Source organism: Papio anubis, chromosome 13 (assembly GCF_008728515.1).
Source record: "Papio anubis isolate 15944 chromosome 13, Panubis1.0, whole genome shotgun sequence".
Classification (NCBI taxonomy): Eukaryota; Metazoa; Chordata; class Mammalia; order Primates; family Cercopithecidae; genus Papio; species Papio anubis.
Window position 1 is genome coordinate 61,610,614 of NC_044988.1, and position 11,846 is coordinate 61,622,459.

At 46.8% G+C, this 11,846-nt stretch overlaps 1 protein-coding gene across 1 annotated transcript; it reads right to left on the minus strand.

Moving 5' to 3' along the window:
- Positions 1-751: 751 nt before the first annotated feature.
- Positions 752-11,842, minus strand: BAG1 (BAG cochaperone 1). Its single transcript, XM_003911603.2, has 7 exons — positions 11,238-11,842; positions 9,427-9,555; positions 7,813-7,895; positions 5,644-5,757; positions 3,180-3,287; positions 1,599-1,661; positions 752-1,038 (listed from the first exon to the last, which is right to left on the minus strand). The coding sequence occupies exons 1-7, from the start codon at positions 11,473-11,475 to the stop codon at positions 949-951; spliced, it is 825 nt and encodes a 274-aa protein (XP_003911652.1). The 5' UTR covers positions 11,476-11,842; the 3' UTR covers positions 752-948.
- Positions 11,843-11,846: the final 4 nt, after the last annotated feature.

The following is an 11,846-nucleotide window of genomic DNA, read 5'->3' on the forward strand; positions in this document are numbered from 1 at the left end:
GGCATGAGCCACTGTGCCAGGCCTCAATTTTTTAATAACAATGATGGGGTGGGGGGCAGTCCACAAAATGGACAGAACAGCCTTGAAGGAAATATAGAACTCAGAAGGATATGGTTAACAAAAATGCCTTTGAAGGAAGCACATGTCACTCCTGAGAAGTTTATGGTTGGCTTCACCACTTGCCTGCTTTATTCATTCTGGTGCCTTCTCTTTGCGCTTCCTAAGCCATGGCTCTGGCCCGGTTTCAAGCACAGACTTAGTCAACACTGGGTTCTAACATTCTGAAGACTTGCTTGGGGACAAGGAAGCCTTGCATCAACTACAGGCTCCGTCAAAGGAACGGCCCCCTGATATCTCATAGCCTACGGCTAGTCAGGGTCACTGGGAGGTGAGGACAAAGTCTAGAAACCAACAACCCAGCCAGATGTTCTGGAATTAGGTCATAACGAGGGATACGTGGTCTACTTATGTGCCAAACACCTCGTTCTAGATCATTCCCAACATTCCTGACTAGGTGCAACCTCCTGGTGATTCTGGTTTTACAGTTATGGGACTACGTGATCACAAGAGCAAAGAAGCCCTCATATATCTGAAGACTGGGGCTGCCTATAAACCTGAAACTAGCCCAAGGCAAATTAGAGCTTTCACCAGCCCAAAGAAAGCATCCAAAGGTTCAAACACTGGGAAAATTTGGGCAGAGGTGGCCCTCTCCAGAAAAGGTGGATTGCTGGACAGCACAACCACAGAGACAGAAGGAGAAAACAGACAGGAGCTTTACTCAAAATCACAAAGACACTGTTTTTCATTGAGAACCGGGTGAGAGTAGGAAAACTGGTAAATGGCCAGTTGCCCCTAGCAGCCCTGAAGAAATCAGGTAAATTCTGCTCCAGAGACGGCAGAGCTGGTGGTGCCATTCTTCAGGGCAGCACAGCCTCTTTCTGCCACACCTCACTCAGCCAGGGCAAAGTTTGTAGACTGCAGCCGCTCTGTCTCCTGGCAGATGTTCTGCTCCACTGCGTCACACTCAGCTAGGAATGCCTGGAAAATACACACAGGGCAGTAAGGGCCCATCCAGGGATAGCCAACCACTGCCCACACAAGGCTCCTTGCTTAGCCATTCTGGGGAACCCATGGCTGAGACTCAAAACAGACTGTGCATGAATGGAGATGGGCAACTGGCCTGGGTTCCAAGGTAAGGGGAGGGAGGGAGCATAGGACCAGCATTCTGACCATGCTCCAGGCCAGCAATCCCCTAAAAGGTGGTAAAGGCAGGGAGCTTTGCCACAAGGCCACTGCACAGCACCTGAATAATCACAGGAAGCAATGTATGCATGAATACTGCCTCCAGGAATTGTGTAACGCGTCAGCCCTATCTGCTCTCCAGTGAGTTCCCTCCCTAAACAGTTTAAATTCATATATAATTACAGGGACATAGGGGGCTCTTCTCTGACGTTCAGGGTTCCTGTTGATAAATAAGTAATAACCAAAACAAGCCCATACCACACACCATGCTGCTATACTACCGACTCTGAAGAGATAAACATGCATACCTACACATTAACATATTACGCCTTGTGGTGCACTATTACACAACTCACCTGAACCTTTTTTACCAAGCCTTTCCTTTTCAATCTACTGTCTTTGAAATTTTCTGGCAGGATCTATGGAAGAGTAAGTTGATAATACAAGTTAGTAAATAGTAAACATGTAACAAATAATCCTCAGTGAAAATGACATGAGAACACATAAGAAACACCCACAGTAGCCGGGCGCGGTGGCTCAAGCCTGTAATCCCAGCACTTTGGGAGGCCGAGATGGGCGGATCACGAGGTCAGGAGATCGAGACCATCCTGGCTAACACGGTGAAACCCCGTCTCTACTAAAAATACAAAAAACTAGCCGGGCGAGGTGGCAGGCGCCTGTAGTCCCAGCTACTCGGGAGGCTGAGGCAGGAGAATGGCGTGAACCCGGGAGGCGGAGCTTGCAGTGAGCTGAGATCCGGCCACTGTACTCCAGCCTGGGCGGCAGAGCAAGACTCCGTCTCAAAAAAAAAAAAAAAAAAAAAAAAAAAAAAAAAAGAAACACCCACAGTATATAAAACAGGTCACGGGTCACCAATGTAAACGAGATGTCCATTTTCAGGAACCCTTTCCCTGAGTCTGTATCCTATATTGCCTTCCCATGGCTCTTGTCCCTATAAAAGCTCCCTGTATTCTCAACGTCTGGCCCGTAGGAACTGATCTGTAACACAGACTTCGTTTTTTTATTGTTTCGTATGTATGGATACTCTGCCCTGGCCAGACCATGGGCTCATTGTGACAGGAAAAGTGCCTGCTGCTGCTATTTTTTTTTTTTTTTTTTTTTTGAGACATAGTCTTGCTCTGTCGTCCAGGCTGGAGTGCAGTGGTGCGATCTTGGCTCACTGCAAGCTCCGCCTCCTGGGTTCACGCCATTCTCCTGCCTCAGCCTCCCGAGTAGCTGGGACTACAGACGCCTGCCACCACGCCCGGCTAATTTTTTATGTTTTTAGTAGAGACAGGGTTTCACCGTGTTAGCCAGGATGGTCTCGATCTCCTGACCTTGTGATCCACCCGCCTCAGCCTCCCAAAGTGCTGGGATTACAGGCGTGAGCCACTGCGCCCGGCGCTGCTGCTTCTTTACACCCTCCCTGGCCAACAGAAACACACAGTGCAGTTCACCTTCAAGAATGAAGCATCAGGCTAGAGATATCATTACTATCATCTGCAAAAGAGAACCCCTGAGTTAACCATTTTCAGCAGCCTCACAAGATCTGGGTCTGGCTGAATCCTCTATAAGTAATGAGGCCTGCAGAATTATCAGTCACATGAGTATCAGAGAAAGTGAAAACCTGTTTCCTTGACCATGAGATCGTGGACTCCTTGGGTCCCAGCTTCATGATGATTACAGATGCTACTGGCAAACATAAGTATAAATGATAAAAGTCCTATACTGGAGGGCTGTGAGTGCCTAGAAAGCAGGAACTGTCTTATCATTGTGCATTCACCCAGGACCAAGCAACGTGATTGGCACACAAAAGTAGATGCTTAATATTCTCAAGTGATGGGTTTGCTCAGACAATAGGAGAGTACATTACTGGAAGAGTGAATGTGACTGAAATAAAGACAAAACTAGTTCTTCTCAGCTGAATATTTACTTACCAGTGTGTCAATCTCCTCCAAGATCTTCATAAACTGCTCTATTGTGGCTTTTACTCTCCTATCAAGTTTGCAGAGAGCTTCAGCTTGTAAATCCTTGGGCAGAAAACCCTGTGGGAAATAATGCATTACTGCAAGGGTTCTTTGAGAATGATGGAAAACTCCATGCCACAATACTACTGAAGCGATCACACTGAGTCCACCATAGCCCTGGCAGGCCAGGCCACATTTCAGATCCACAACTTCATCTCTTGGAAAAATTTAAAAGACTGGCCGTGGGCCAGTCCAAGAATTCTATCAGGTTGCAGTCTGCTCTACCTCGCGTGACCCACTGTGGCTGCGAATGCCTCCTGAGGCTTGGTGCCAGTGAAGCCCCCAATCACAAATGTATCCTGTACACAAGAGGCAGATGTTAAAAGCACAGGCTTACAGTCTTCAAAGCCTAGGCTTGAAAACTGACTGCCATTTACTAACTCGTGATCTTGAGCAAATTACTTAGCCTATTCATGTCTCAGTACCCTCATTTTAAAAATGAAGATTATGATACTCACACCCTAGAGGGTTACTGTGAGGTAAAGGGAATATATGTACATGTGTCACTAACCTGTGGCACAGACACATGCTAACGAATGGCAGCAGTGCTTATTTTTATCAAATTGTCTAATGGTTCACTCACATAGCTTGGCCTAATGACCAGTTAGCTGGTGACAAGAGTTGGATAGCAGGGATCTCTGAGGATGTTTATCACAGCCAAGAGCTACAAATACAGATTTCACAACATGTAGCAAGAGCTTTAAACATCAACCAACAATTCCAACTCAAAGAATTTATTCTACTAAAAAAACCAGGAATGGTCAAAAAAGATTTATGTCCAAGGATAGTCAAAGAAGCATTACACATAATGGTAAAAATAGTATTAAATGAACAATACAGAATTGGCTAGGTAAATGATACATTTATACAAGATGAAATGCATGCAAGCTTTGAAAAACACCATCATAGGAAAATGTTTAATTTTTTATCCAAAAAAAATAATTTATAAAGTGTATATAACATTATATCAATTTTTTTTAAGATGAAAAATGTGGCCGGGCGCGGTGGCTCAAGCCTGTAATCTCAGCACTTTGGGAGGCCGAGACGGGCAGATCACAAGGTCAGGAGATCGAGACCATCCTGGTTAACACGGTGAAACCCCGTCTCTACTAAAAAATACAAAAAACTAGCCGGGCGAGGTGGCAGGCGCCTGTAGTCCCAGCTACTCGGGAGGCTGAGCCAGGAGAATGGCGTAAACCCGGGAGGCGGAGCTTGCAGTGAGCTGAGATCTGGCCACTGCACTCCAGCCTGGGCGACAGAGCTAGACTCCGTCTCAAAAAAAAAAAAAAAAAAAAAAAAAAAGATGAAAAATGTATTTCAGGCTTCGATAATGGTTATCTCTGAGTTGGGGCCTCATGGTTAATTTTTATTTTCCATATTAGTGCCTATACATGCACTTAAAACTTTTGTACAGTCAGCATGTATTCTGTAATTAAAACACAAACATATAGGCCATGCAAACACAAACATACAGGCCGGGCACGGTGGCTCACACCTATAATCCCAGCACTTTGGGAGGCCAAGGCGGGCAGATAACTTGAGGTCAGGAGTTTGAGAACAGTCTGGCCAACATGGTAAAACCCCATCTCTACTAAAAATACAAAAAAATCAGACAGATGTGGTGGCAGGCAGCGCCTGTAATCCCAGTTACTCGGGAGGCTGAGGCAGGAGAATCGCTTGAACCTGGGAGGCAGAGGCTGCAGGGAGCCGCTGAGATTGCACCACTGCACTCCAGCCTAGGTGACAGAGTGAGACTCCATCTCAAAAAAAAAAAAAAAAAGCCAAAACACACCCCAATTAATGTTACACAATGAGAAGGAGAAATAAATAAGTGGTCTTGAGCTAGTCCTAATCCTTACTGGGTTTCAGTACCCCATCTCTAATATAAGGAATTGAATAGGATGACCCCCTCCAACCCCACTATCATGTTTAACTTGGACCTTCTATGAACCAACAAAATGTTATTTGCCTTGCCAAACACATTACAACAGCCCAGAGAGAGAGAAGCTACTTGTTCTATTTCAGACAATTCATGATCTGAGCATGGCAGGTGCTCTCCTGTGAGCATAAATGGATGCTGGCTGGGGTTTGACAATAACTATGACAATAAATGCTTATAAAGCACTTAGTATGTGTCAAGCTCAATCTACATTATTTAATGCTCCCAACAATCCTAAGAGGGAAATGTCACCATTATTCCCTTTTTGCAGATGAGGAACTTGAGGCAAAGATAAACTTGGTCTCAGTAAGAGAAAGGGTGAATCCAGGATCTGAACCCAGGGAGTCTGACTGCAGAGCCTGTCCCTGTAACCACAAGTTATATCCAGGAAGCTCTGATAGAAGGCAGAAAGTCAAGGTCCATGAAGAGAGTTACCTGCTGTATTCCAGTAAGCTCTTTATTCAACTCTTCCAGCTGGTCAGCTATCTTCTCCACAGACTTCTCCAAATGTTTCAACTTCTTTAGTTCAACCTCTTCCTCTGGACTGTTCTAAAATGTTTAAGAAGAAAATAAAGCCAACAGTCAACAAGAACAGGCTGGGTGTGGTGGCTCATGCCTGTAATCCCAGCACTTTGGGAGGCCGAGGTGGGCAGCTCATTTAAGGTCAGGAGTTTGAGACCAGCCTGGCCAACATGGTGAAACACTGTCTCTACTGAAAAAAACAAAAAAATTAGCCGGGCATGGTGGCAGGCGCCTGCAGTCCCAGCTACTCGGGAGGCTGAGGCAGGAGAATGGCTTGAATCTGGGACGTGGAGGTTGTAGTGAGCTGAGATCGTGCACCTGCACTCCCGCCTGGGTGACAGAGCGAGACTGCCCCCTCTCCCCCCAAAAAAGAAAAAGCAATCAACAAGAACAGTAGCCTTTGTCAGGAAAAATACCTGACCACAACTGCACGAAACCACTCACCTAGAAATAATGGTTTTAACTCTGTTGCTTCTTGGAAGTCAAGTCAAAGGGTTATACATCAAGTTTTCCATCCACAAAGACTCCAGACTAGACAGAAGGTGTTAGGCAAACATTCTGGTGTGGGCCCTGACAGCTTGGGTACAGAGAATGGAGACAATCCAACTGCCAGATTCAGTCTCAGCCCTAGACTGATCAACAACCAAGACTGAAGCCTGGAGGGTAATCACATTTCAGTGAACACTTGTGAGGAGTCCAGAATGGCAAGTCAGGTGGAATTCTACCATTCCTTTAGAGGGAATTCCTAAATGGCAGCCTCCAATTGAGCGCTCCTGTTTAACATGATGCTGGTTAACAACGATGAATACTTCTATTGAACACTTCCTACATGCCACACACTATCCTAAGCATCTTACCTATATTATTTTTTTAAGCCTTACCACAACTCCATCAGGGAAGTACTGCTGTTTTACAGATGATGAAACTGAGGCTTAATGTAGTAAAGTAACATGAGATCACACAGTCCAAAAGAGGTAGAGTAGACTTAAGTTCAGATTTTTCTTTTTTTGAGATACAGTCTCACTACGGTGCCCAAGTTGGAGTGCAGTGACTGTTTACAGGCATAATCATAACTCACTGCAGCCTCAATCCCCTGGACTGAAGTGATCCTCCTGTCTCAGACTCCCGACTTGCTGGGACAACGGGTATGTGCCATGGTGCCCTCCTTGACTTCACACTTCACTCTATAAGCTCTGTGTCAGCTCCAAGTAAAAGTCCCATAGTTTCTTCATACTTGACTCCTTGGTTCTGCCTATTCCCCATCACCATTCTCCCGGACCCTGAAGCAAGAAATTTAGAATATTTCCCCCTTCTCTCAGGTAAACATTTGACAGATAAGTCTAGCAGCTTTCTGCTTAGTTATGCTATCCCAAATTATTCATTCCTCTTTGTAGCTAAGTTCTGAGTTCCAGTCTCCAGGCAGTTCCAAGTCCGGATTAGATTTTCTTTGCCTTCACTTTGTGAATCTCTGCCCTCTCTCTACTCAGTCACCTCACTCAAAACAAGGGAACTTCATATGCTCAGTAATTCCGCTGTGTCACAATGCAGGGCTGGCCACAGCCCTCTCATCACCTTAAGGGTTGCTGACCTCATCTGTCTTTTTTCCCCCTCAGTTCCTTAGTCTGAACCTTTCTTTCCAGTCAAAGGTTTTCCCTTGTGGGAGATTTTAGTTAAAAGGTTGGTTAAAGGGAGAGGCTCCTGAACTGGAACAGAGTGATTATTCTTAATATCTACAAGTTTATTTTAACACCAGACTCTTGCTAATTCTACTCCAAGTGAATGAGACCTGTCCCAGGCACCATTTTAACCAGACCCAGATTCTACCACCAAAACAAAAAACATATTATTAAGGCAGCACAACCACTCCTATTTCCTAGAGCAAAAGTTCTAATCAACAGGAGCAGGAGGGTATGAGAACAACAAAATTGGTAATCCTGTAAAACAAATAAAGATTGTATTTGTTTAGAGAAGGGTTTTATCAATGCAGAATCTGGGTCCCCAATTTGGTCTTCTAAACCGAAACCTGTATAAAAGACTTCAATCATTTGATTCTGAGGATTTCTGATGGAAAAAGCAATTTACCTTTTTTCCAATTAACATGACCCGGCAACCATCTTGTATTCCAAGTGCTGACAATGGTGTTTCCATTTCCTTCAGGGATTTTCCTAAAAAGAGGAGAAAGGTAGGCCAACTTGTAATAATTGTACCACACTGAAAATAAATTTCAGCAGGATACAGGAAATAGACAAGTGTGTTCACTAATGAGAATTGGTATCTTTTTAGAGGGTGCCATGACCCAGTAATTTCATTTCTACATATTCATCCTAAACAAATAACTGGACATGTGACTCCACAGTAACTAATATACAATAATATTCAGTGCAACCTTTTCATATTAGTGAGAAACTAGAAAGAGCCAAATATTCAGGCATCGGGGGCTGATGAACCACACTACAGAAGACTTTAAAGTCTTCAGTAGGCATTACAGTCTACAATAGGCATTAAAGCTCATTTTTTGCAGGAAACTCCAATGCCACAATGAATGCTGATGACCCAGTGTTATTGAGGGGTTTTATCCAGGGGAACATTTTCTTTTTCAAGCATTCCTCTATTTTGAAACATGAATTTCTATTGTGTTTATAATTCAGAAATAAAATATTTTTAAAAATTAAAGATAATACGTTACATTACGAAATATAAATAAAATGCCTCCTATTATTAAATTATTTATAATGACTGACACCCAATGGGATAAGTCTTTCCCCAGTGGATACCAGAATAATGGATTCTCAGGGGAGTGGGAAGACAAGGGACAGGGGCCAGGAGGGTGTGGGTCCTGGCAGAAATGAGCATCATCCATCCACTGAGCCCACCACATCCAGGTCCCCAGTAAGTTTGTTCAAAACCTCCTTTGAGTCAGAACAATGTGAGGCACTGGAAACACAGCAGTATCTCCCCCCTCACGGAGGCTATTATTCTAACAGAGAAATCAGATGTTAAGCAACTAAGAAAATGATTATTTAATAGTAATTTCATAGAAGTGATGCAAAAACAGCAGGGAGTACCATGGTAACATATAATGGGAAGATGATCTAACCTAGCCAGGGAAGACTGCCCATGAGCTTCATCAAAAATGGTGAGATTTCTGCCATCATCATAAGACTTCAAATCTGACACCTGTCCAGATGTTTGAAAGTATCCAGTACCTAGCAGGTCCTCAATAAATATCTGTTGAAGAACTGAATGAATAAACAAATAAATAAAAACTGTCCCAGTTTGAAAACAGAAAACAGAGTGACTATTAGGAAAAGTTAAGCAGTTTTAAAACTGTCGCTTGGCCATAAGGAAAAGCTGGAAAAGAAATGCTTACCCTTGGCCCAGCGCAGTGGCTCACACCTGTAATCCCAACACTTTGGGAGGCCGAGGTGGGTGGATCACCTGAGACCAGGAGTTCGAGACCAGCCTGGCCAACATGGTGAAACTCCGTCTCTACTAAAAATACAAAAATTAGCCAGGCATGGTGGTGGGCACCTGTAATCCCAGCTACTCGAGAGGCTGAGGCAGGAGAATCACTTGAACCCGGGAGGCGGAGGTTGCAGTGAGCCTAGATCGCGCCATTGCACTCCAGCCTGGGCAACAAGAGTGAAACTTTGTCTCAAAAAAAAAAAAAAGAAAAAAAGAAAAAGAAATGCCTACCCTTAAATATGAGTTTCTGAAAAGACTGTGGAACCCCTATGGCCTCTTCAACAACCTGGGCCAGGTCTTGGACAACTGGTTCACTGCTGCCCTGCTGCGGGGTAACATGAAGGTCATGCTTCTCATTGCCTGGGGAGAAAGAAAAGCATTTGACAAAGATGATTCTTTCACATAAACCAACAGAGGGTGACACTTTATTACATTTATTTACCCAGCCTTCAAGGCCCAGCTCATATGCCACCTACTCCACAAAGCCTGCCCCCATGCCACCCAGCTTTCCTCTGGTGACCTCCTCAAGGATCTCTGTTTCCTCTATTATAATAACTAACAATATGAATGATATCAGCTAACATTTTAAGCATTTCATGCATAATCAAATTTAATCCTCAGAAAAACCCCACGAAGTAGATCTACCTATTACTTCTTATTTCACAGATGAGCAAACTGTGACCTCAGGCAAGTTAAGGCCTGCCTATGAAGACCCAGCTGTTGGAATCAGAACTTGACATCAGATCTAGCTAATTCTCAAGCCCACCTTTTTCATCACAAGCCATCTGCTTCCTGTGGCCTGACTGCCCTGTACCCTGTATTGTACTGGTCTCGTCTCGCTTGCTGTAACGGGCAAGTGACTGCTTTCCTCTGTCTCTCCCACTGGACACACTTGAGTGCATCCATGATTGGTGCTAAGCAGACAGACAAATGAATACGAACAGCAGAGCCTTTCTTTTTTTTTTTTTTTTTTGAGACGGAGTCTCGCGCTGTCGCCCAGGCTGGAGTGCAGTGGCCGGATCTCAGCTCACTGCAAGCTCCGCCTCCCGGGTTCACGCCATTCTCCGGCCTCAGCCCCCCGAGTAGCTGGGACTACAGGCGCTGCCACCTCGCCCGGCTATTTTTTGTATTTCTTAGTAGAGACGGGGTTTCACCGTGTTAGCCAGGATGGTCTCGATCTCCTGACCTCGTGATCCGCCCATCTCGGCCTCCCAAAGTGCTGGGATTACAGGCTTGAGCCACCGCGCCTGGCCGAGCCTTTCTTTCTGAAGGAGAGACGCCAGTTCTTTTCCAGGGATGTGGACAATAAGGAGGGAGCCTGTGTCCAGTACATTACACCAAGGTTTGGTTCCCCCAACAGCTCCGTGAGGTCAGCGGGAGCCAGGGTTACCAAATCTACTTCACAGAGGAGAAACTGGATTCTTAGAAAGAAGCCGTCCATCCCAAGGCCACTCTAAACTGCAGGATCTAGAATCCGGGTCTCCAGATTCCCAGACCCTTGAGCCTCCCCTAGCTGGTTCTGGGGAAACCTCATGGACTTAGCTCTCCGGTGTACTGACTTCATTTGGTTGTGTGTCAACTCCAAGAGTAGGCAGACCCAAAGGATGCCCAGAGTACAACGCTTAGACCCACAGCCAACTCAAGTGGCACACACGGAGAAGGCACTCAGCAGATGAGGAGCACCCCGGCAGGCACGAAGTTCTGACTCATTACACACGGAGCAGTCGTAGACCACATGGCCAAATATATGCCTGACACAAAGACCACAATAACTGCGCGGGCACACAAACACAACCAGGCCCACGACGTAAAGCGCGGACAAGCTCGAACACCCAGGATCGCACAAATGGCCAGAGACAAAATACACCGGCCACATGGAAAAGTATACAAAAGACAGTTCCACGGACACAACCAAGAACCCACGCTTCCGGACGCCAGGACAAGCGCAAGGTCACACGCTTCTGGAGAACACGTGACTAAACCCACAGACCCCGCCGGGCTTTCGGGGCCAGCAAGGAGCCCACCCGGCGCCCGACACTCACTGTGGGTGACAGTCACGGTGAGCCCAGGTGCCGCCATTTCCTCCCTGGTCACCTCCTCGCTCTGGGTCGCCTCCTCGTCCGGGGTCACCTCCTGGCTCCGATTCATCTCTTCGCTCCGAGTCGCCTCCTCACTCTGGGTCGCCTCTTCGCTCCGCGTCGCCTCCTCACTCAGGGTCAACTCCTCGCTCCGGGTCAATTCCTCGCTCCGGGTCGAGCGGCGCCGGGTCTTCTTCTTCATCCGCGGCCTGCGAGCGCCGGCGGCGGCGCCCCTGGTGGGTCGGTCATGCCCGCTGGCAGCACCCCGGACAGGTGGACGCCGAGAGGGAGGCGGGCCACGCTGGGCCGGGGGCTCCGACTGGCGCGGCTCCCGGCCTGGCCGAAGGGCGCGCAGCCGAGAGCCCAGCCGCTCCCGGTCGCCTCGTGGTCTCCGCGCCCCGCCGCGTTGAGCCAGGCCCGCGCTTGTTGACCGCCCAGCGATGGTAGCTGAGCGCGGCGTCTTACAACCCCGCCCGACTGCTTCCCAGCCCCGCCCCGCCCTGCCGGCCCCGCCCTGCCGGCCCCGCCCTCGCCCTATGCCGCTTTAGTTGCCCGCAGGCCCCACCCACTCAA